Consider the following 27377-nt stretch of genomic DNA (forward strand, 5'->3'; position numbering starts at 1 on the left):
GAGAAATAGCGATAACAAACTTTCACTATCAAAATCCAAGATGGCTGCCTGTCGGCCATGTTGTTTATCCGATCAGTCTCTAAAATTGCCCTGAACATTTAAGGACCAAGAGGAACATCCATATAAAATTTGAGAAAGATCCCTCCAGTACTTCTTGAGAAATAGCGCTAACAAACTTTGTACACTATGTCACAAGTATCTAAGAAAACCAAGAGATGGATTCTATGCCTAATAATTATGTAGATATTCACACCAAGGGCTTGTCACTAATTTGAACAAACATGAACATTTATTTATTCAAGATCATACTAAATATAACTGACTCACGTGGCACCAAAGGTTTCAACATTCAATACTTCATTGAACTTTAACCTCCAGTTTGGATTTGCCTAAGGACCAAGGGGAACATACATATAAAATTTGAGAAAGATCCCTTCAGTACTTCTTGAGAAATAGCGATAACAAACTTTCACTATCAAAATCCAAGATGGCCGCCTGCCGGCCATGTTGTTTATCCGATCAGTCTCAAAAAATGCCCTGCACAGCTAAGGACGAAGAGGAACATCCATATAAAATTTGAGAAAGATCCCTCCAGTACTTCTTGAGAAATAGCGATAACCAACTTTCAATACCAAAATCAAAGATGGCTGCCTGTCGGCCATGTTGTTTATCTGATCAGTCTCAAAAGTTGCCCTGCACAGCTAAATATGTAAACTATGTCACAAGTATCTAAATAAACCAAGATATGTACACTATGTCACAAGGATGCAAGTAAACCAAGATATGTACACTATGACACAAGTATGCAAGTAAACCAAGATATGTACACTCTGTCACAAGTATCCAAGTAAACCAAGATATGTACACAATGTCACAAGTATCTAAGTAAACCAATATATGTACACTATGTCACAAGTAGCTAAGTAAACCAAGATATGTACACAATGTCACAAGTATCTAAGTAAACCAAGATATGTACACAATGTCACAAGTATATAAGTAAACCAAGATATGTACACTATGTCACAAGTATGCAAGTAAACCAAGATATGTACACAATGTCACAAGTATCTAAGTAAACCAAGATATGTATACTATGTCACAAGTATCTAAGTAAACCAATATATGTACACTATGTCACAAGTAGCTAAGTAAACCAAGATATGTACACTCTGTCACAAGTATCCAAGTAAACCAAGATATGTACACAATGTCACAAGTATATAAGTAAACCAAGATATGTACACAATGTCACAAGTATCTAAGTAAACCAATATATGTACACTATGTCACAAGTATGCAAGTAAACCAAGATATGTACACAATGTCACAAGTATATAAGTAAACCAAGATATGTACACAATGTCACAAGTATATAAGTAAACCAAGATATGTACACTCTGTCACAAGTATCCAAGTAAACCAAGATATGTACACAATGTCACAAGTATATAAGTAAACCAAGATATGTACACTATGACACAAGTATGCAAGTAAACCAAGATATGTACACAATGTCACAAGTATATAAGTAAACCAAGATATGTACACAATGTCACAAGTATCTAAGTAAACCAATATATGTACACTATGTCACAAGTAGCTAAGTAAACCAAGATATGTACACTCTGTCACAAGTATCCAAGTAAACCAAGATATGTACACTCTGTCACAAGTATCCAAGTAAACCAAGATATGTACACAATGTCACAAGTATCTAAGTAAACCAAGATATGTACACTCTGTCACAAGTATCCAAGTAAACCAAGATATGTACACTCTGTCACAAGTATCCAAGTAAACCAAGATATGTACACTATGACACAAGTATGCAAGTAAACCAAGATATGTACACTCTGTCACAAGTATCCAAGTAAACCAAGATATGTACACAATGTCACAAGTATCTAAGTAAACCAAGATATGGACACTATGTCACAAGTATCTAAGTAAACCAAGATATGGACACTATGTCACAAGTATCTAAGGAAACCAAGATATGTACACAATGTCACAAGTATCTAAGTAAACCAAGATATGGACACTATGTCACAAGTATCTAAGGAAACCAAGATATGTACACAATGTCACAAGTATATAAGTAAACCAAGATATGTACACAATGTCACAAGTATATAAGTAAACCAAGATATGTACACTATGACACAAGTATGCAAGTAAACCAAGATATGTACACTATGTCGCAAGTATGCAAGTAAACCAAGATATGTACACTATGTCACAAGAATCCTAGTAAACCAAGATATGTACACTATGACACAAGTATGCAAGTAAACCAAGATATGTACACAATGTCACAAGTATCTAAGTAAACCAATATATGTACACTATGTCACAAGTAGCTAAGTAAACCAAGATATGTACACAATGTCACAAGTATCTAAGTAAACCAAGATATGGACACTATGTCACAAGTATCTAAGAAAACGAAGAGGTGGATTCTATGTTTAATAATTATGTAGATATTCACACCAAGGGCTTGTCACTAATTTGAACAAACATGAACATTTATTTATTCAAGATCATACTAGATCCCTTCAGTACTTCTTGAGAAATAGCGATAACTAACTTTCACTATCAAAATCCAAGATGGCCGCCTGCCGGCCATGTTGTTTATCCGATCAGTCCCAAAAGTTGCCCTGCACAGCTAAATATGTAAACTATGTCACAAGTATCTAAATAAACCAAGATATGTACACTATGACACAAGTATGCAAGTAAACCAAGATATGTACACAATGTCACAAGTATATAAGTAAACCAAGATATGTACACAATGTCACAAGTATATAAGTAAACCAAGATATGTACACAATGTCACAAGTATCTAAGTAAACCAATATATGTACACTATGTCACAAGTATGCAAGTAAACCAAGATATGTACACTCTGTCACAAGTATCCAAGTAAACCAAGATATGTACACAATGTCACAAGTATCTAAGTAAACCAATATATGTACACTATGTCACAAGTAGCTAAGTAAACCAAGATATGTACACAATGTCACAAGTATATAAGTAAACCAAGATATGTACACTCTGTCACAAGTATCCAAGTAAACCAAGATATGTACACTATGACACAAGTATGCAAGTAAACCAAGATATGTACACTCTGTCACAAGTATCCAAGTAAACCAAGATATGTACACAATGTCACAAGTATATAAGTAAACCAAGATATGTACACTCTGTCACAAGTATCCAAGTAAACCAAGATATGTACACTATGTCACAAGTATCTAAGTAAACCAAGATATGTACACTATGTCACAAGTATCTAAGAAAACCAAGAGATGGATTCTATGTTTAATAATTATGTAGATATTCACACCAAAGGCTTGTCACTAATTTGAACAAACATGAACATTTATTTATTCAAGATCATACTAAATATAACTGACTCACGTGGCACCAAAGGTTTCAACATTCAATACTTCATTGAACTTTAACCTCCAGTTTGGATTTGCAATAAATAATTATGGGTTATCCCTATTCCCTAGATTATGATGAACAAGAAATATTAGATCACATACTTTTGATTTTTTTTCTGAGAAAGTCTCAAAATTATTTCTATATCTAGGAAAAATGTTCAAAGCAGAAACCCACATAAAGATGTGTTACTGCCACATCTGTCTCCCTTACAGTGACTGGGCTGTAGTAAGACCCTAGTAAACCAGCATCACAATTGTAATTATTCTGAGAATTTGTTAAGCATGGTTGAATCAATTACTGACTTACTTTCTCCAAGAAATGAATTTCTTCTGTTTGTAGCAGTGCTGGATCCAGTCTTTCTTGACTATCCGACCTTTCCCCCGGACTTGGTTGTATTTGGGAGTATTGACAAAGGCACATCTGTACAAAAATACACTCACTTGTTACTTAGGTACAATTAAAAAACATGTATTAAGAAATGAAATATCAAAAGCGAGGAAACTGATTTCTTAAAAATAGTAACAGTGGCTTTAACCTTGCCTTTACATGGTGAAACAGGACTTCTCCAAAGCATTCTTATAGTTAAACGAAGTTTGAGAAAAATCTGCTCTGAAATAAAGTTGCTAGAGCAATGACAAAGATGAACATGCAACTAGTAACATACAAAATATAATGATCCCTGGGTGTTCATTTGAGCAAGTTTCACTCCATGTTCATAGGAAATGTGTCCATGTATCCTTTAACTGTTAACGCAATTGAGTACATTTCTGATCTACTCACATGAGTTGAACACATTTTTGACGTCACTTGCATTAGTACATTTCTGATCTACTCACATAAGTTGAACACATTTTTGACCTCACTTGCATGAGTTGAACACATTTTTGACCTCACTTGAATTAGTACATTTCTGATCTACTCACATGAGTTGAAAACATTTTTGACCTCACTTGCATTAGTACATTTCTCTAATCTACTCTCATGAGTTGAGCACATTTTTGACCTCACTTGCATTAGTACATTTCTCTAATCTACTCTCATGAGTTGAGCACATTTTTGACCTCACTTGCATTAGTACATTTCTCTAATCTACTCTCATGAGTTGAACACATTTTTGACCTCACTTGGATTAGTACATTTCTGATCTACTCACATAAGTTGAACACATTTTTGACCTCACTTGCATTATTACATTTCTGATCTACTCACATGAGTTGAACACATTTTTTACCTCACCTGCATTAGTACATTTCTCTAATCTACTCTCATGAGTTGAGCACATTTTTGACCTCACTTGCATTAGTACATTTCTCTAATCTACTCTCATGAGTTGAGCACATTTTTGACCTCACTTGCATTAGTACATTTCTCTAATCTACTCTCATGAGTTGAACACATTTTTGACCTCACTTGCATTATTATATTTCTGATCTACTCACATGAGTTGAACACATTTTTGACCTCACTCGCATTAGTACATTTCTGATTTACTCACATGAGTTGAACGCATTTCTTATCTATTCACATAAGTTGAGTAGCACATTTTTGACCTTACTTGCATTAGTACATTTCTGGTATACTCACATGAGTTGAAGACATTTTTGACCTCACTCGCATTAGTACATTTCTGCTCTACTCACATGAGTTGTACACATTTCTTATCTATTCACATAAGTTGAGTAGCACATTTTTGACCTTACTTGCATTAGTACATTTATGATCTACTCACATGAGATGAACACATTTTTGACCTCCCTTGCATTAGTCCATTTCTGATCTACTCACGTAAGTTGAACACATTTTTGCCCTCTCTTGCATTAGTACATTTATCTAATCTACTCACATGACTTGAACACATTTCTTATCTATTCACATAAGTTGAGTACCACATTTTTGACCTTACTTGCATTAGTACATTCTGATCTACTCACATGAGTTGTACACATTTCTTATCTATTCACATAAGTTGAGTATCACATTTTTGACCTTACTTGCATTAGTACATTTCTCTAATCTACACACATGAGTTGAACACATTTTCGACCTCACTTGCATTAGTCCATTTCTGATCTACTCTCATGAGTTGAACACATTTCTTATCTATTCACATAAGTTGAGTAGCACATTTTTGACCTTACTTGCATTAGTACATTTCTCTAATCTACTCACATGAGTTGAACACATTTCTTATCTATTCACATAAGTTGAGTAGCACATTTTTGACCTTACTTGAGATGAGTACATTTCTTATCTACTTACATTAGATGAGTACATTTTTTATCCCAGTCAGCCTTGTACACACCGCCCATTTCTGTGGCCATGTCTCTCAGCTCTGCCCTAAACGGGTTCTGGAAACCACTCAGTGCAAACACGACTCCTTCCATCAGTCGCTTGAAGGACTTCACAGGGGATTCACTAACAGGTTCAGCTGTAAATTGAAAACAATTATTATAATACAGATACTGTAGCATTATTTTGCATGTCTATACAACCAAACAGTGAGTTTATAGAACAGCTTCAGTGAAGATTTACACAGATTCAGATTTACTTTACACCTACGTACATTTTCAATCTCTGTTAAAGCCTTTATTACAGGCTGGTTAACACATGAATGATAACAGGAACACTGGAATCACCAACACAGAACACTTAACTTCTCCTTCACCACATTCCAGTTTCTGTACCATACACAAAATATTTGTCACAGATTAAATATCACCGTTTTCACCAAGCATAACAAAGACGAATCATAATGACATTGAATATCAGTATAGATACAGCTTACCTTACATAGTAGTTCTTACATGACTGGCAAATTTAACACTGGAGGAATATGTGTTTCACCATTGTATGTCGACAACTTCACTGGTAAAAAGTTTCTTTGTAAACAGTACACATAAAGTTAATACCAAAAATGGTTACTATTTTTTTCTTCTTTATTTACATTTGATTTTTTTCAGCGCTGGTTTGGTGTGATCACTCCTAACAGACGAGGCTGTAGAACTGATGCTGGTGGACTGTTTCCTCATTGAGGGTTTGGGGGGCGCCGAATCATCTTCATCTGTACCGTGACCTTCGTCATCACTGAACTCATGCTTTCTCTTACTGCGGTTCTACAACATTAGCGAAAGGTTTGAGGTTTCACAGCAATAAGCAAACAGCAGACAATTTAGAAACAAAGACTGTATTGTATATAACTTCACATAACCCTTCTTGCAGACATTTCTATTTCTAACCATCATATATACAAGTGATTCCATAATTAGGATTTCAATGAATCTGAGAAAAAAACACATTTCTAAATCAGTCAGCTAAGCTACAGTATTTCCCCTTTACTTCCTTTATAATTACAATCTTGTTCTGTATGACAAAATTTGAAAAATTATAACATAGGAAAATAAATCTGTAATCATAGATAGTCATATGATCAGTCAGAGTTTACCAATGTTTCGTGTTTTTGCTCTGTATGTTTACCTCTGACATTTTGGGAGCTGCCTTTGTTTTGCTGGGTTTAGAAGAGGAAGACTCGCTGACTTCCGACTTGAAGGACGAGTGATTGTCACTGGTTTTGTGTGATGAAGAAACCTGACTGGGTTTAGATTTGAGAGTCGCTGCAGGAGATGATAGCACTGAAGTAGAGCGAGATTCCTCAGATAGTCGAGACGCTGCTCTTATAGCTGCTGCTCCTGTAACCACAAACAATACATCAAGGTCCGATTATTAAAGTTATAAAAATTAAAGGATAGTTTGTCACTTTTTTTTGTAAACTGGGCTTGGAGTGTTCCTCTGTTGTTGTCATACCAGAATGGATCCAAATAGCTTACAGACATATTTCATGAATAATAAAATTGTTTCATGATAAATGTGTAATTTTGTTTCACATTTATACTGATGTGACAATTACAAAAAAAGATTGGTCCTATCCATACTAATACACTCAACACTTTTAGCTATCAGTCATTTAATTGAGAGGGTTTTCTATTTTTTTCCATGGTTTTTTATGCATAGTCAATTTAAGATTGATTAGCACTTCAATCAACTTCAAAGTTCCTTGAGCATATTCAAATCATGAGACACCACAGCATTCATAGTGCTATGAATGAACTTAAATTTGGTTGTCTCTTATAGTGCAGAAGAACAGATAGTTCTATGTAGTGAAAACCGTAAAGCTTTTCAAGTTTCAACTAGTATTCTTTACATTCACAAGTTTCCCGAATTTGGGGTTAAGGTGACACCGTTACCTGTGGCTGGAGGGGTCTCCTTGACCTCTGACCGTTTTGCAAACACAGACCCCATATGTATGTCATCCTCCTTCTCTGGTTTGATGAGGAAGGCTCCAAGCTTCTTGGCACCAATCTACATTAAAAGTTAACATTGTCTATCAATGCTGTGCAATAAACAGGAATGACATTAACTAGCATCCTTGTTTTCACAAAAACTTTCCTTCACAGATATTTTTCTGAATGCCCACACAAAGACATTTATGAATGAAATCATGTGCAGAATATTTTTGGAATTTCTTTGGATGGGAATACACAAAAGGCCCTATTTAAGTACACCTTCTTCAACACACCAACACACATATATTAGACTCTAACTATTTTTCAGTCTGTTTCATACAACCATCTTTTACAACCACGTTGATATTGATACCAAAACTTTTATCAGAAACAATCAGGTAGAAAACTTCAACAATAATACATAACGGTAATAATTGCTCAATTAACTTCAGAATATTCCAAAGGTAGGGTCAACGCCTATGGAGATTTAACATTAGCGTCGGCCCCTGCTTGGAATTTCAAAACAAGAAAAATCCAAAAATGCATGGGCATAGGAAATCTTAAATCAGGAACAGTTAGTTTCAGAATTCATTTTATGATAAGTGGGACCTCATTGACATACACCTGTGTGGGTGTTAAAGGTGCGGAATACAGTTCCCTCTAGAGCATTTCAATGACACAATTACTATCAAATTATATCATCATTGTGTGCAACACATTCCAACTGTTATTTTAATACCGAATATTACACTATTTCAAAAAGCATTGTTCTTTTTATTGAAGATTTAAGCAGAAAAATGTGTGAAATTTCATTACAGTTCTGACATGTTAATTTACATGGTTCTAAAACGAGTCTATTTTTCACACTTGCTTAGAAGTTGGCACCCAATAACATATTTCAACATCAGAAATTTCCAAAAAAATTGACAACTCATAAATTTGTCATATAACACTTTTGATTCAAAACAAGAAAAACATAGCTTTCTTTCCACTTTTCCTATAACTTGTGTTTCTTAATGACCAAAAGTCCTTAGGTCTTGATATTTGGCAAGTAGGTTGTTCAGTTGAATTGATTTAAGTTTTGTAAACGTTGATGACCTTTGACCTTCGTTCAAGGTTTTGCTGAAATCATCCTAGTAATTAAGAAAGATTTGTCACGACAAAGATTTTCAACAAAAGGCCATAACTCCTTTAAAATGGTCGCAATGAAAAAATACTACCATATCTGTAAACTTTCATTGAAATTGACCTAGCAGTTTATGAAACAGACAACAGTTTTTTTCAACAAAGGGCCATAACTCAACATATTTCATTTTCAAAATAACATTTGCCTTTGACATTTATCTGTAATTTTTTAGGTTACCCCTGTCACTCAACCTGGTGTTAAATGCAAGGAGGTCCACTACAGTAATCAGTAGTAATTATGAGTAATCATGTTATTGATCATTTTTTATGTATCTAAATATGGAAAAGAATAAAAGAAATCAAAGTGGGGGCCAAATGTTGACCCCACCTTTGTAATACTGTCACCATGGTAAAGGGAAACGTAGAAGTTTTTACATGTTAATTAAACAACCCTTTTCATATGTTTCAGCCCAACAAAGTCGTTGAATGTATCATTCACCAATCAGGTGTTTCATATGTTAATTAAACTGTTTTCTTTATGTACTTACAGTGGATTCCTCCTTCTCTCCAGCTGCTGGAGGGGAATGGAACTTGATGAAGGACAATCCATAACTGGAGGTCTGCACAAATTCAATTAATGAATGTTCAATCATTCCCGAGTTAAAACAACGCTTTGTCATGCATGGCAAAATATACCCCTTGTCAAACATAGAAATTGCTCTATATGCCTAATGCAAACTATGAGTTTTAAAAAATGACATCAAATTAAATTCATCTATCAAGTTACACTTCAAGGTGAATACAAATTAAATTGATAAAGCAGAGAATTAAAACTTGTATCTGAAAATCTATACTGTATAATAGTGTTTTACTTTAGATCTTCCGAATACGTTTATCTTTGTTGCTGATTGACTTCTGTTTCAGGGTCAGAACACTATAGGCAGCCTTACTTCTGTACTATACCACGACAACGACCGGATCCTACCTTATTGAAGGGCTGGGTACAAACAATCTTCACTCTGTCCCACTTTTCACTGACAGCTGTTTTGGAGAATTTCTCTTTACCAAACATGCGCACCATATTTCTGTTAGTATTGTTACGACTGTCCATTGGATTCATAAAAGATGAGGCCACCAGCAACACCTGTTAAAAGAGAAAATGTCTAATCCGTCATTTTGGCTTGAAAGTTTTTAAGTTAAAAAACAAACATGATGATTTGATGGTCCAGATCAACACACATACGTAGTACTTCATTTTTTAATTATATCCTACTTTTATAAAAATATAAACCTGCCTTGGTTGACAGGTGAAACATTTCATCTTTGGTGATCCTTATTTTTCCTATCCAAAGTTACAGGTAAACTTGATGTGCTTGACCAGAACATACCTGGTATTCTTGATGTGATTGACCAGAACCTACCTGGTAATCTTGATGTAATTGACCAGAACCTACCTGATAATCTTTGTCCTCCTTGGCTGATGATTTTCCACCCAAAACCTCAACAAAAGCTGAGCCTTCATTTCCAATGTCAATGCTGTGGATAAGTGATGCTTTCTCAAACTAATAAAAAATAGTAAATTTTGATAAAAATAGATATAATTCAAAGAAAAAAGAATCAAAATAAATTAATACTACTTTGTATTCTGAATGAAACCTGCTTTCCCAATTACAAGAAATGTGACTAACAGGGCGTCAAAAAATTATACAAATACCTTTGTGGTATGAGTATGTCAAAAAATGTAGTTGCTACAGCAATGACAAAGATTTTCTATAAATAGCATTGATGACCTGGGCTGAATTTTGATAATAGAGATTTTTTTAATAAATTTTGCATTGATCAATATAATTTCAATGTGCAAAACATATTGGTGTATTTATAAAATTCCTAATGATCTGATTATCCTGTAGAAACAATATAATAATTAATAAAGTTGTATTCTATGAAATGTTCAATGTTGTCATAATTGTTTCCTACAAGATATAATTTTTCGAAATCATCATAAGTATTTGATCTGAAGCAACAAGAAACTTTATTAAGCTGCATCACATATCTCTAATGAAAGAGCTTGCAGAGGCTGGCAGCCCAGTCGACTGAGTCAAGTGTGACATGCTTGGCAGAGACTGGTGCAACGCAATCTCATGGTGACGCATCAAATGTGTCAATTAGATTTAGTTATCCCTATATTAATGTTGTGACTTCCACTGAACACAGGTCTACTTCTGCCACATATGTTTTTAAGTAGGACATTGCTTTCAATTTTGAAGGCAGCATGCTGAGTTACTGATACAAGTACTGAAAACCGGGTTGTTCTAGGACCTCCTTGTGCCGACACCTTGTGAAAAATGTACAAATGTTTTAATTGTTTTATGATCTATTATAAGTGAATGTACAGACTGGTTTTTAGAAATATGAAAGCAGTCAGAAGCATTTTTAATAAGTTGTAATAAAAACATTAACTAAAAACGCGTACACAATCACGTTACAAAGGTATAGTAAAGGAAATAGATGTCTAGAATGTCATCTCACAACTTGGCTATGGTTTGCATTTGTAGTGGAACTAATCTAGGTCGATTGTCGGCGACAAGATAGCTAAATTGGTAAAGTGTCCATCTAGAGTTGGGAGGGTCCCAGGTTCAAACCCCGGTCTGGACGTACATTTTTCAGGTCCTACTTTATTTGGTGCCCAACAAAGTATTCCAAAAGGTGGTATAGGGTCTTGTGTGTCTTTTGGGTTGAAGATTTGTGAAAGGAGGGAAGAATGTAACAGAACTAGATTGAGTAGATAATCAGCGACCAGGTAGCCCAGTTGGTAAACCTCCATCTAGAGTTCTGAGGGTCCTGGGTTGGAACCCCAGTCTGGCTGTGCAATTTTCGCTCCTTAGTTCAATGTTCTCCCCAGGCTGTTTTCGCGTACCAGTACCATTACGCATGAGTTTTGAGCCGTTTCACATCACCATTTTACGGTTACGCATCACCATTTTACGCATGATGCATGCATTTGACCGTTACACATAAAGTTTTCACAAATCTTGATAACTCCTTCTCCACTTTCCTGTTAGACGAGCTCACCCTCATTAGACTAGCTTTTATAGTTCCCTACGATTGACATCTTGGCCTGATCATCAAACTCTGTCCTGCGGGTAGATTTACCTGTGCCGGGGAATGTGAACGACCATTAGGTGTGAAACGTGAACAATAGGGGACCACAATTACCAGCGTGTAATTCGTCTAATTATAATTAATGATGTCTTGAGTCAGACTAATCTTTTTTGTAGGTATAAAAAAAATGCGCTGTAATAGAAGGGTTAAAAAGTAGATGCAATAGCACATCAAAAAAAATCTGTGAAGAACACTGTAGTTGAATTTGAAGAGCAAATATAATTGGTTATCAATAATACCTGTAGGACAACTGTAGCATGCTTTTCAGCTGGAGCTGTTGTCTTCCATTTGTGAGCTCCTTCTGCTTTTAACAGGTTGTCAGCTGGACAGCCCTAAACAAAGGTATTATAATTTACAGTAATGTAGATCAACCAAAAATGAAATATTTAACATTAATATAAACCTGATTTTTTCAGCATTCATTCCTACATTGAATTCCCACATGACATGTTACATGGATATCTTACAGTACAGCCAACAGGGTCCAAGTAAATAACCCCCTTTTTCACGCTTCTGCAATAGGACCCCCGAGGGCATAAACATCAAAATTGATGGAGCCCCCGTAAAATAAAGAAGTAAAATAGAGGCTGAACATTGTTGGTAAACAACATGAAACACAATGTCTTTACTTTGCTCTCAATGCAATGAAAGAAGCCAGACGAAAATGCCTGTGCTTTCACTCAAGTGTTACCTTGTCAGCACTGCTATAGGATACCACATGTTGGACTTTAATTTCAGGCATGGCGTCTTCGTGTTTTATGGAGCAAATGTGTTTGTGTTGAACACGAATGTTAAGTCAGCATTTCATTTGTTTGTTTACTTCAGATCGAAAATGCCGGTGCAATAATAGGAGTCTCGCACTTGGTAAGGACAGGATTTTTCATTGGTGGAAACTGAATATTTCTAATATTAAAAAGGAAATCGATTACGGACATCTTTTACGGATTGCCTATTTTTTCTATTATATGCTATATCAGTTTTAATAGTCAAAATTTGACACAACATTCCAACAAAATTAAAGAGTACATAAGATCTAAGAGGGATTGAAAAACAAGCTTTTTTGAAAGTTAGGCTTCAGAGTCAGTTGAAACTATTCATTTGAGAAAAATATTTAAAACATGTTGAAAAAAAAATGCAAATTCTTGGGAAAAAACGTTTATTGAAAAAAAAGCTATTAATTTGAACAGAAATCTATATATTTTTGTGAAATACGTCGCTGCAAGATGGAATGACACGCGCGAGACTTGTTAACTTTACCGGCAGAATCGAGATCCGGTTTTTTATACCATCAAATCATTTGTTATTTTAAATTATAGACGCCTTCTCATTTCTTTATTTTTACAGAAACACAGGTTTTGAACCAATAAAATATATTACTACGTCAGAAATGTTCTTAAACATAAAATAATTCCTATTTAAAGAACTGTAATGTATCCTTAAATATTTTAATGATTTTCTCGTAAATAGCAATCCCGCACCTTTGTTTACAACCTGTAGCAGGAACAGCAGCTCTGATTTCTGCTTGTCTCGCAGTATGATCTTAGAATAGACATCCTTATATTTAAAAATTATTCAACACAAATAAGGTAAGAAATAGTTCTCAGAATATGTATTTGAAATTGGAAGAATTAACGAATTACTTGCGCTTGATCGGCCTATACTGGTTAGACTATTAGATGTAATAAACGAGCACCTGCCAAACGTATTCCCTTAATTTGCACCCTTCCCCCCACCCCATATACGTTCAGACGTTACAAAATCTGTCTAAGCTGAAGTTACCTGTGACATCAGACAAATCATGTCATAGGGACATTTTTAATCCATTGGCACCTTATGATGCATTTAAGGCCGCATGTGCTCATGGTATATATCTGCCCAGTTGCTCAAGTCATTGGCTCATGAGTTATCTCCCTTTATAACTTTCTTCTTGCTGTTGTCGCTGGACACTGGCACTGTCCCATCTGATTGGAAATCAGCCAACATTGTACCTATCTTCAAGAAAGGGGATCGACATAAAGCCTCTAACTATAGGTCTACTATAGGCCTGTATCCCTCTATCATATTCCATAGTAGCTGCAATAACATAGCTTTCTGACGACGAGAGATTTTTTTTATATATGGCTGGGGCAGAGGAGGCCGGGTATTAATATTAGTACTTATTCCATAGCAGCATAATGACGCATCTAGATAACCACAACATCCTTACTGATTCCCAGCACGGCTTTTAGACGCAAACGATCTTGCGAATCAAAGCTCATTACCACTCTACATGATATCACCAGTAATATAAAAGATGGCAAACAGATTGACATGGTACTACTTGATTTTTCAAAGGCGTTTGACAAGGTTCCCCATCAACGCCTTTTACACAAACTTTACTATGGTATCCGCAACAACTCCCTTCTCTGGATTTCCTCATTACTACATAATCAACAGCAAAAAGTCCTTATCAACCGGTGTTCCGCAAGGTACAGTTCTCGGGCCACTACTATTCCTCCTCTTCATAAACGACCTTTCCAAATCTGTACTTTCCAATGCTCCTCTCTTTGCTGATGATTGTCTCCTTTATAGACCCATCAATACAGTCAGAGACTGAGCAACTCCAACAAGATCTTGTAAACCTCCAGAAATGGGAATCTGACTGGCAAATGAATTTTAATGCTGATAAATGCTTTGTCATCAGGACTTCTAAAAAAGGTAATCCCATCTCCTTCGACTATTTACTCCACCAGAAATCACTACAGGTAGTCCCAATTAGCAAGTACCTGGGGGTAACATTATCCCATGACCTGTCCTGCGGCCCACATGTTAGCAGCAGTTGTGCCAAGGCACACAGAACTCTAGGATTCTTGCGCCACAACATGTCTGGATGCACCAGACAGGTCAAAGCTCTCACTTACTCTGCCCTGATTAGACCTCAACTTGAATACTATATGCTCCGCCTGGGACCCATACCAAGCAGACCATATCAATCAACTCGAGGCTGTCCAGAGAAGAGCGGCCAGATACGTCTATAATGACTTTCACTCGAGAACTCCAGGGAATGTCTCAGCAATGGTTGACTCCCTCAAGTGGGACTCCCTGCAGAGTCGTCGGAGGAAGGCCAGGCTGGTCAACTTCTATAAGATCAGTCACGATCTCATAGCTATACCAGCCGAACAGTACTTAACCAAGGCCGACTCCAGGACTCAGGGATAGGAGGGCAGTGAGGACTACAGAAAGGACGTGTTCCTGTGGACCGCAGTAGCTGTGACAGCCTGTCCGCATCTAAGGAGCTGTCCGACCTTAGAGCGTGACCTGGATGGGCAGGACTTTTTGAATCTTTGAGAGCCCGGTAAGCTGGCGCTTAGCCCCTCAAGACAACCGAACACAGACTTCGTCAGTGTAGTGTAGTCTATAAACCCATCAACCAACCAACCAACCAGGATGGGGGAGGGGGGACACTGCTATCGTCCAATTCAGGCATCCAAAGACTTTTCAAGTTCTCTTACATGCCAAGGACCATAGCAGACTGGAACAGCTTACCCTCCTCTCTTGCTGATGCGTCTGATTCAAGGCTGGCCTATACTCTTCACATTAAACAATGACCACCCCCAATCTTGCAGATCATGGTCTACAAGGCTGCTGAGTTGAGTTTAGTGTGTTTTGAGCTACTCTCTTCAGAATTGAAATGCAAGTGTGATGGTCATGAGTATTTGATACAAAAATAATCAATTAAAAAAACACAAGACCAAGTCTAAATTAAAACTTGTGGCACATCTCAAACCAGCTGTTGTATGCAAAGTAGCACCAAAATAATTTGACCATATTATCAATCGTTTTCATCATAGAGAAATCTCACTCACTCTGATGTTTATTATATAATTACTGTTTAGTAACTAAACACACTTATCACATGAAAAAAGCCATACTAAAAGACTGCATCAAGATTCAGAGCAATGCAAATAATAGTAATAATATTTTTTAGTTTTATCACGGACATTGATAAACTAATTGCATGTTTTTTTTGCATTTTTATTTTACAACATTTATACAAGTTGTGTTATGCAACCTGAAGATTACTTTCAATGTTGATTAAAATAATATAAGGTATTCATTCTCACCTTATGAAAACTGAATAATTTAAATTCTGAGGATGTATATCTTCTCGAGTATAATAACAAGTACTTTTCTAACAAAAATCATTGAAACACAATGTAGTACAAGATGTAAAATAGATTGAAAGTGAGACAGCTGGTACATGGAGTGTTTCGGTACTTATATGCAAGACATTTTACAATATATAAATGCTTTGATTTTTTTTGGTTTATTTTCAGTTTCCTCAACACAACCTCAAATTATGGAGGATGAAAAGAAAACAAAACCTGTGAAGGAGAAAAAGAAAAGATCACAAGGTAATGTGACTGACAGGAAATGTAAACATAAAACAGTGGGTGTTCAGCATATAGTGTTTAAACCTCCAAAGTACTGACAGTGTTTAAATAAATACCAGCTCACAATACAGCTATTAAGACTTAACACAAACAACTGTTACCCATAATTTATTTCCATTGAAAACTGTTCGGATATTTCCATTATAATAATTATACTGTGGAAGTAATTATAAGTCAAGGGCCAATCATGTTGTGGTATTTAATTCAAACTTTCAAGGGCCAATCATGTTGTGGTATTTAATTCAAACTTTCAAGGGCCAATCATGTTGTGGTATTTAATTCAAACTTTGGTGTAAATTTCTGAAAGGTTTAGGATTGCCTTTTGTCACCGGACCAAAATGGTTACAATTAACATTTTTCTGCAAAACAAATTTTTGTTTTTTTTTCCCCTATCATTTGGATAAGCATTTTATGTAAAATTTATCATCATTATAAGCGATTTACAATAAAAATATATATTCAATTGTTGTTTTGAAGATACTATATCCCTGTATAAACATATAGATCTCTAAGACTTTTTTACATCTTTGAAAAATGATTGAGTTTCCTATCAGATATTACAAGTAATGCATTATCTGGATTTATGATGTTTGATTTATCAGGTCTCTCTTGAGAACTAACAAAGTTTGACTGTAGAGTGAATTGAATCTTTTTACAAACTGAAAAATTTTGAAATGCTTTGTTGTGTGTTTACAGGCCCAAAGAAGGAGAAAAAACCCAAAGAACCACAGCAGCGTATGCAGAGTGGAACAGGTGGTGCCTCATCATTTTTCAGCCAATCACAGCAGCTACATCAGCAGGAAGGGATTGTTTTAGGGGACAGTCACAGCAGTACTGTTGGAAGATTGGCCGCTCAGCATTTCTCATCCAGTAACCAGCTCCCCTTCACGACTTTACAACATGGTGTACCTCTGTCTTCGGCTCCCAGTCAAGCCTCTCTCAGAGTTCCCAGCCATTTGCCTCCAAAGAAGAGCATGTCACCATCGCGGATGGCTTCACTCACAGAACCTCAAGGTCAAAGTCAGCGTCATCTTGCTCTAGGTCTAGGTCAAGGTCGACCATGGCAATATCATTTCACAGGTGTTCTATCTATAGTAAATAGGCATGATAGAGGCTTGCTAGCCAGCTTGGTTTGACTCCTCGTGATGTAAGAAATCATATCCCCCTTCCCCAAATTTATGCTTGCAGGCTTATTGGGGTTTGGTATTTCTAAGGTTAAGGTAAGGTAAGAGGACAGCAACATCCACTAGCTTCAAAGTTTTAGGATGTGAAGATAAGCCTAAAGGTGACCTCTCATTTTAAATACATAAATTAATCCTGAAAAAGCTGAAATTTGTTACTTTGAAATTATGCATATTAAACAGCTTTTGAATTTAGATTTAATATCCAGAAAGTAGAAATTTATCAAATTGATATATAAATGTATACGGATCCTCGAAAGTTTCTATATGATAGGGTCAAGAGCTACCATCATATAGATAACATTTTACTACCTTTACAAAGTTTATAAAATAGCTTCACAATTGATCTTGCTCAGTATAAATTGTGTACATACTCATATTAGCATGCTAATTTATCTTAGCATGGGTTATCGATCATGTCAGTATGACAGATAACCAGCATTTGAAGTGATGATACAGTACATGCACATCTTGGGTTTACCTGTTAACAAATCTTGATTAAAAACACTCTGGACATTTTCTAGATATTAAATCCATTTTGTGCTGGTTGTTAATGACAGCCATGCTGTATTAATAGCAGTGGCATTTTACAAAAAGTTCAATGATGCAGAACAAAACTTTACACAGGTCATGATTTATACAGAAAATAACATTGATAAACTTGCTTTATTTTGTTCAACATTTCAGGGTGATTTATTGTTGAATTATGTATGTCATGCGATAAATGACACTGACAGCTTTGATTAATTCAGTGTTTTCGTTTTGGAAGGAAATTATGATCCTTAATTTATACATCTTGGTAAAAATGTTACATTTAATAGATTCGTCTTTATTACTGAATGTGACTAGTGAGTCATAACAAGCACTTTCTGCCCCCTCCCTATGAATGTGTTAACCCTTGTTGATACATTGTGGTAATGATACAAAGAGGGGATAAACTTTGTAATTAAGGTTGACTTTTAAGTTTTTGGATTCAAAATGGCCACCATGGCCTCTGATTGGCTGAGGCATCAACACTGATGGTTGGGGTATTGATATGCCTGTGGCTGACAGTTCTAGTTGTTTCTGGAATAACCCTCACAGGATTATGTTCCCCAGGATGTACTGCATCCCATATTTTGCCTTGAACAACTCCATGTTACTGTGTAGGTTTAATGGAATTATTCTGGCTATCAAAACTGCCAGGTTATTCTCATTATCCTATCATTGATTAGCCTGAAACTGACATTTGATCGGAAATTGAAAAAATAAGATGCAGTGAATTTAGGAAAATGCTGATCTGGGGTAACCAAATACCAGCTACATAATGTGTATTTTGCCGGAAACAACTTTTCCAAATTACACCTTCAGTGTTTTTGTCGCCTTAATTTTTGTTCCTTTATGAATTGGGGAAAATATAGCATTATTTATATTAAAATTGGGAATATATTCCTCAGTTTTTTGTCATTTTGGGGAAATGAGGCACTTTTTAGCTAAGGGAAACAGACTATATTTAGCAGTAAAACTAAGCAAACAAAATCACTCATCTTATCCCTTAAAATGAAGAGATTTTATATAATGAACCTCAAATTTGTTAATCATGTTCTATAATGTAAAGAAAAAAATCATTGAAAAATAACAAAGATGATTTAACTGAATCAAAAAATAAATGTCTTAGATCTGCTTTGAAAAAACTCTTCAAATCCTAAAACTGATAAAGTTGAAGTAAAACAGACAATTGAATGTGTTAATATTTAGAATGTTATTATTATTATTGATTGAGAGTATGTAATGACATTAAACTTGGCACAACTTCCCCATTATGTACTGAGGATCCAAGTATTATGCACACTAAGATACAAGATTATTCACAAGCGCATGAAGGCGTAAATTCAAATTCACTGAATTGATTTTGAAATTATTGAAGTCAAGAGCTGCTATAATATAAAATAACATTCCCAATCAGACTTAATTATATGCTTGCACAACTGTAATCGATATAATATTGATTTGGTATTGCTATTTCAGATTGCATATTGGATTATTTTATTTTCTAGTCGGACAATTTGCCTGTAAATTGTTATACAATGATGCAGCAAGATTTGATCTCTAGTATGGTTATGAGCTTGTTAGAAAACTTACTCTTTGCATTTTGAAAATTGGAAAAAATGTGCTTCAGGCTTAGATTGTCATAATAATTATAATATATACTATTGTATCATGGGATACTATTACCTTTTCAATACTTTGAAGCTTGTGATAAATATAATCTTTGCCCTACTCACTTGCTTAAAAGTTCAGATACAGCCAAATTCATGCCATAAGTTAATTATCAGTATTACTATTGCGAAATTCAACTTTGATGTTTTGAATTGCCATCTTTTTAGGAAGGAAATTATTATAATTTTGAGGTGTATTTAAAAGGAATATCAATATTGAGCAACACAAATAGCTCAATTATCTATTCATTTTTTTATTAATGTTTATTAATTTTAAGAAATTATTAAAAAAATAAATGTAACTTTTTTTTGTTTTAAAGGAATTCCAGCAGGCTTTCAAAGTCATGGACCTGTGCCTACTACAGCATCAGATCTTGCAGCCCATCTAACATCGCAGCCACCTACTGTTAACATCGGTCGCTCTGAGGGACAGGAACAAGAACAAGGGGGACTACTCCGTCAACAGCTCATGCAACAAAGAATGACTCTCCCCACTGAGTTGTTGAGTCAACCAGAGAGAAAGTTCAGTCCATACCAACAGTCTCAATCTGTGTCATTAGGGGTTGGTGATAGAGGAAAGGACAGCCATTCACCTCAGACAGGGCCAAACAAACATCAGCGGGAGGACATTGGTAGGACTAAAGCTCCACCAAATGTGCAGCTTCCAACTTTTGGGTCGAAAACTGAGACTGGACGCATTTTAGGAGGTCATCACAGCAGAGCCCTAGGTCTCGAGGAAAAAGTCCACTTCCCTCCACAGTTTGACTCTAGCCCTGGACCTGGAAAAATACAGTTACAGAGAATTGTCATACCAACAACAAGAGAGGATGTACGTCGCACTGTGTCTCCAGCAAAGAGAGAATCCCAACCACAACCGGCACATTTAGGTGAACATACAGCATACCAGGTGTCGACCATTCAAAGAACCCCATCACCCGCTCACGAGAGGCGCTCACCAGCACCACCCTTTGGCAGATCACAAGAACAGGCGGAGAAAACACAACCTGTCAATTTGTCATTACATATACCAGAGTTGCACAAGAAACATGGTAGTGGGGGACATGCCAGTATTGCAGGGTCAGTGTTGTCGTCACTGTATGCTATACAGGCCCAGGCCAAGTCCGGGTCTCCTGGCCATGTTGTGTATCATCCAGCTAGGACAGAACAGCAGGACTATACAATCAAGGTGAATATTACACAGATTACATGTTAAGGAAAATTGTAGTACAATGTATATTGATAAGATATTTATGCTGTCAAAACCTGCATTAACCACCTGTCTATAGCACTATACCTATATACAAAACTAACACCTATCTATAGTGACCACCTGTCTAAAGCTGTCACATGTCTATAACTACCACCTGTCTAAAGCTATCACATGTCTATAACTACCACCTGTCTAAAGCTGTCACATGTCTATAACTACATTATATCCAACACATGCAGTGTGTTCTCCCCAGAATGTTATGAAAGAAGCATGGCATTTCAATATTTCTGTTAAAGCAGCACTCTATGTAACATCAAAGCAGCATGGTAACTTTGGATTAACTATGAATATATAGCAGAGAAGATCTAGGATAGCAGCATGGCACGAAATTATTGGAGCATGGTGCCATGCTGCAAAAACAGCCTGGGGAGAACACTGACATGTGTATTAACTGCCAGTGTATCTACCACAGAGCTCTAGATCAACCTGATGTCTATAACTAGCTCCTGTCTAGAAGTACAGGGCACATGTGAAGAAGTATTGCCTGTATATAATTACCACCTGTCTATATAACAACCACATGTCTAGATCAACCAAATGTCTATAACTAGCTCCTGTCTAAAAGTACAGGGCACCTGTGTAGAAGTATTGCCTGTGTATAATTACCACATGTCTATATCTACCAAATGTCTATAACTAGCTCCTGTCTAGAAGTACAGGGCACCTGTACATTGCCTGTGTATAATAACCATCTGTCTTTATATAACTACCACATGTCTAGATCAACCAACTCTCTAAAACTAGCTCCTGTCTGGAAGTACAGGTCACCTGTGTAGAATTACCACCTGTCTGTATATAACTACCACATGTCTAGATCAACCAAATGTCTATAACTAGCTCCTGTCTAAAAGTACAGGGCACCTGTGTAGAAGTATTGCCTGTGTATAACTACCACATGTCTATATATAACTACCACATGTCTAGATCGACCAAATGTCTATAACTAGCTCCTGTCTAGAAGTACAGGGCACATGTGTAGAAGTATTGCCGATGTATAATTACCACCTGTCTATATAACTACCACATGTCTATATCAACCAACTGTCTAAAACTAGCTCCTGTCTAGAAGTACAGGGCACCTGTGTAGAAGTATTGCCTATGTATAATGACCACCTGTCTATTTAACTACCACATGTCTAGATCAACCAAATGTCTATACCTAGCTCCTGTCTAGAAGTACCGGGCACCTGTGTATAATTACCACCTGTCAATATAACTATCACATATCTTAAGATCAACCAAATGTCTATAACTAGCTCCTGTCTAGAAGTACCGGGCACCTGTGTATAATTACCACCTGTCTATATAACTATCACATATCTTAAGATCAACCAAATGTCTATAACTAGCTCCTGTCTTGAAGTACAGGGCACCTGTGTAGAAGTATTGCCTATGTATAATGACCACCTGTCTATTTAACTACCACATGTCTAGATCAACCAAATGTCTATAACTAGCTCCTGTCTTGAAGTACAGGGCACCTGTGTAGAAGTATTGCCTATGTATAATTACCACCTGTCTATATAACTACCACATGTCTTAAGATCAACCAAATGTCTATAACTAGCTCCTGTCTAGAAGTACAGGGCACCTGTGTAGAAGTATTGCCTATGTATAGTTACCACCTGTCTATATAACTACCACATGTCTAGATCAACCAAATGTCTATAACTAGTTCCTGTCTAGAAGTACCGGGCACCTGTGTATAATTACCACCTGTCTGTATATAACTACCACATGCTATATTAACCAAATGTCTATAACTACCACCTGTATACAGCTGCTACATTTTGTTCCTGTCTATAACTACCACCTGTATATATAGCTACCACATGTCTTCAACTACCATGTAGATGTTGAAATCTTTAACCCACAATCATGCCTATCAAAACTACCTGTCTACATAGACTGCTTTAGTTTTTAGCTCACCTGGTCCGAATGACCATGGTGAGCAAATTATGCCATACCGCAGCGTCCGTCATCTATCCGTCAACTTTTCCTTAATAATACTACTTGTCCTGAACGGCCAAGTAGATTTTGACTAAATTTGGTCTGGAGCATCCTTGGGCTAAGGGGACTCAATTTTCTATATTTACATTGGCATGGCATTGTCACTATATAGCCTCTTTGAAAGCTGTGTCGTTGATGGTACTTTAATTCCCATGCATCACGAGACACAATTCTTAGCGTATTAATACAACACTGACCGGAACTACAATATCCAATATAAATAAACATGACGGCTGCTGAAATATTGCTGGGCATTGTGAGATTTGACAATGTCATTGTAAATTTATGTACAAAATAAAAAAAAAAAAAATTAAAAGACTTTTATTACAACGAAAACAAGACCAAGGTCTGCAATATCGTACAAAATGCACATCGGTTGAAATCACCAATGCTGGCTATGGAAACAATTTTAACGCTCATGCAATTTATCAGAAATATCGTCTGTTACACTGCACTGGTCAACAGTGGTTCGTTACAAATGTCTGAAATACACATATTCTATAGACCTACTGACACATATGTTACAGACCTACTGATATGAGTCACAGCACACATAAACATTTCAGACATGTGTAACGAACCTGTGCTCCGTCGCAAGGTCACCCACTTCAAACGCTATCAGTTTCACGCGTCTCGCATCTACGGTTCCTCAGTTTAATTCTGACGACAGGTCAAATAACGAGGCTGTTATAGAATCTACCGACTGTTGTCAGGTCCCCATACAATCAACAAATAAATTCATGCCTGGATTCTTCACAAAATGAGCAAAGAGAAAAGTTCGAATAAACTTCCAAAATTAACTCCCTCATGGAGGGCAAGGTCAGATTTACAGTGTTCACTGTATTTGTCCATGCGCGAAATTTGTTCCGGGGGAAAATCGAAACAAATTTAAAATCTAACTTTCAGCTCAGAGTTATATTGATAAACTTAAATCACCCTATATACATATCATACGCAATTGTATTGATACTTAATTGTGGAATAAAATTGAAGTGTTTGTTAAAATTTCAAAGTACTACTTTGTTTGCCTATCAGCACGCGACAATACGCTGTTCAAACTATTGAACGAAATTGTGTGGACTGTCGATAAGGCATTTGTAATTTTAAATATAAATTACAAATTAAAAAAGAACATAGGAGGCAGAGAAAACGTAAATATCAGTATTGAACTGTTTTTGTATGTTATTTATGATCTATTTGATATTCAAATAGATCATAAATACCATACAAAAACAGTTCAATGCTTAAATAAACAGTGGGTGTGGCCCCCCTGGGGGCAGAGGGGCGGGGCCAAATAGGGGAAATAGAGGTAAAACCTTTAAAATCCTTCTTTTACTGAAGGCATTAATGGATTTTATCCTTATTTAGTCTGGAGCATCCATGGGCCAAGGGGACTCAATTTTGTATAAACGGTGAGTGGGGGCAGAGGGGCGGGGCCCAATAGGGGAAATAGAGGTGAAAGCTTAAAAATCCTTCTTCTACCATAGGGATTAAAGGATTTCATCCCAATTTAGTCTGGAGCATCCTTGGACAAAAGAGACTCAATTTTGTATAAACAGTGAGTGTGGCCCCCTGGGGGCAGATGGGGGTTGTCCAATAGGGGAAACATAGCAAATTCATCAAAATCCTTCTTCTGCTGTAGGAATGACAGGATTTGGCAAAATATCATATGAAGCACCCTTCGGTGAAGGGGAACTAATATTGTATAAACAGTGCGTGGGCCTCAGCCCCCTGGGGGCAGAGAGCAGGCCCAATAAGGGATATAGAGGAAGAGCTTTAATATCCTTTTTCTTCCATTCGGATGAAGGTATTTTGACCAAATTTGAACAGTGGCATCCTATTGGGAGGGTAAATCAATTTTGTATAAATGGTGGATCTGACCCCTCCTGGGGCCTGAGGGGTGGGGCTAATAGGGGTAATTTAGCAAATCCTCTTAAAATCTTCTGTAGGAGGATTATGTCCATATTTGGTCTAAAGCATCCTTGGGTGAAGGGGACCTAATTTCGTATCAACGGTGGGTCTGACCCCCCTGGGGGCAGAGGGGCCGGGCAAACAGTGAAAACGTATCAAACTCTTCAAATTCCTTCTTTTTCTGTAGGAATGACAGGAATTTGTCCAATTGCATATAAATATAACCCTTGACTAACCATGTAATACATGTACAGCAACATCTGTCTGTTTCAACTTCAATTTTGCTTACATTTCCAGGTGAGCGATACAGGCCCTCTGGGCCTCTTGTCTCCTGAATACAGTATTTAAAGACACGTCATGAGTTGTAACTTATAGACTGGGAAAACTTGCTTTAAAACCCTGTTTTTCAGGTTGTAGAATTGATAAGAAATAACGAACAAATACAGATGTTGGTAATTCTGAAAGTTATTTTGATCTATGTTTGTCTGTTTTTTAGGCTCCTGAGTTAAACTTCAGCAAAGTAAGTCGTGGTGAGGGAGGATCAATTTCCATCCCAAGTCAGATTCTCAACACTGTCCAGACAGGAGGACAGTTACAGAAGGAGATCTTGCGCCAGACCTTACTCCAAGGAGTTTCCAATGCCCAGATGCATTCAATGAATCAAGCAACATATTCAGTTCAACATGGAAGCAGGGTCACAAAAGAGGAGGCCAAATCACATGATCAAAGACCAATCATGTACAAGTTTGAAGCAGACGGGTCAAGGAAAACCGTAAGTCCCACTCCACACTCCCAGGGATCAGCGAAGAGAGGTCCTTCCCCCCATCAACACCCTCATCCATCATTGTCAGGAAATATAGAATTGAAGCGTGCAAGTCCAGCACCTGGCACCACCTCAAATTTGATGTCGGTATCTCAGTTCAGTTCCAGCACAGTTTCCCAACAACCAATCCGATATATAATACCTTCAAGTGTTTCACCCAAAATGTCCACAGTTGGTAGCCATGAGGGTCCACCAACAGAGGTACTCCGACATAAAGTCCCGTCTCCAAAACCACAACATCGACACAAGGAGCAATTAGCAGCCTTGCATCAGACGTATGCTGCTAAAGGGACAAGTGGACAGTCCTCCACACAGTTGTCTGGTCATGTCCCTCAAACTTCCTCTGTACATTCCTCCAACGTTTCTTCAGTTCAGTCCATGCTTCCGTCAACAGTACCAACATCTATCAGTTTTCCGTATAACGCTGGACAGATCCGTCAGCCGGTGGTAAGTCTGGTCCGACTACCTGATAACCATCCCAAATATGAAGAGAAAAGATCTCCTCCTCCTCCATATTCCGTAATACAAATTCCTCAGGACTCTGGAGCCAGGTTTGATATCCACAAATCTGAAAAAACATCATTTACAGATGTATTTGGAGCTGTTAAAAAACCTGAACAACACCAGAGGCCAACAATTCAGCACCCTAAACAAGTCAATCCATTTACGTTTCCGGCAAAGGCACAGGCAAAGCTCTTCCCCTATCACCATCTTACAATGGAGAACAAGGATGACCTTCCAGGTGGGAAACAGAAAAGGATAACGCCCTTTCCAAAGGAGCCGCTCATTGCTGATGCTGCTGATGACATGCCAAAACTTCTCCCGGTCTCTCCAGTCAACTCCCATGAGAACGAGGAGGGCAGGAGAAAGGAGGATAAGGACATCAACATTGAGGAGCTTACTCCGATTGTAAGTGAATTTTGTATTTTTTATTTAATTTATTTGTATATTTGATGTTTTGTCTATTTTTGATGAATTTTTAAAATATGCCAGTAATTACATCCTAAAGAAACAGAAAGAAATTATAGCATCTCCTTCTGTAAGCTGTCATTTTTAGCTCACCTATCCTTAAAATCATTGAGAGTTTATGCCCAGGTATAGTTTCCTCCATCAGTCTATCAACTTTTTAGGTCACCTGAGCTTTAGCTCAAGTGACCTGTTGTTATCTGTCTTCGTCTGTCGTCGTCAGTCGTGCATCGTCCGTTTACATTTTACATTTTCAACTTGAGCTGAAATACTGGCAAAGGGATTTCATTGATACTTCATGGGAATGTTACTGACGTCCCCCTGACCAAGTGTTGCTATTTTTTGGGTCAATCAAAATTCCAATATGGCCACCACAGCTGCTGTTTTGAAAAAACTATTTCAAACTTAAAGTCAAGTTCTACTGGGCTAATTTAACTGAAACTTGGTTGGAATGATCGACTTATGGTCCTGGCAAAGTGTACTTTGTTTTCCGGGCCAATCAAAGATACAATATGGCCGCCACGGCCGCCATTTTTATTTATTTTTATTTCAAACTTAA

General features: G+C 36.8%; 2 protein-coding genes across 3 annotated transcripts in view; one reads left to right on the forward strand and one right to left on the reverse strand.

Annotated features, from left to right (window-relative positions):
• Nucleotides 1-12878, reverse strand: part of LOC110442748 (DNA repair protein XRCC1-like) — a 19996-nt gene extending 7118 nt beyond the window's left edge. The window contains exons 1-10 of the mRNA XM_021486501.1: nt 12718-12878; nt 12266-12358; nt 10319-10426; nt 9850-10008; nt 9413-9484; nt 7701-7815; nt 6934-7145; nt 6404-6572; nt 5719-5887; nt 3766-3879 (exon numbers count right to left, since the gene is read on the reverse strand). Coding sequence (XP_021342176.1) covers nt 3766-3879; nt 5719-5887; nt 6404-6572; nt 6934-7145; nt 7701-7815; nt 9413-9484; nt 9850-10008; nt 10319-10426; nt 12266-12358; nt 12718-12768 — 1262 coding nt within the window. The 5' untranslated portion in view covers nt 12769-12878. The remainder of the gene's footprint in view (nt 1-3765; nt 3880-5718; nt 5888-6403; nt 6573-6933; nt 7146-7700; nt 7816-9412; nt 9485-9849; nt 10009-10318; nt 10427-12265; nt 12359-12717) is intronic.
• A 627-nt stretch (nt 12879-13505) lies between these two features.
• LOC110442746 overlaps nt 13506-27377 on the forward strand; it is a 33486-nt gene continuing 19614 nt past the window's right edge. Inside the window, exons 1-5 of one of the 2 annotated variants that reach the window (XM_021486495.1) lie at nt 13506-13612; nt 16343-16420; nt 17156-17539; nt 20159-21024; nt 25526-26761. In XM_021486495.1, coding sequence (XP_021342170.1) covers nt 16366-16420; nt 17156-17539; nt 20159-21024; nt 25526-26761 — 2541 coding nt within the window. In that variant the 5' untranslated portion in view covers nt 13506-13612; nt 16343-16365. The remainder of the gene's footprint in view (nt 13613-16342; nt 16421-17155; nt 17540-20158; nt 21025-25525; nt 26762-27377) is intronic. The other variant, XM_021486496.1, reaches the window with a different exon arrangement.

This window comes from Mizuhopecten yessoensis, unplaced genomic scaffold (genome assembly GCF_002113885.1).
Source record: "Mizuhopecten yessoensis strain PY_sf001 unplaced genomic scaffold, ASM211388v2 scaffold716295, whole genome shotgun sequence".
Taxonomy (NCBI): domain Eukaryota; kingdom Metazoa; phylum Mollusca; class Bivalvia; order Pectinida; family Pectinidae; genus Mizuhopecten; species Mizuhopecten yessoensis.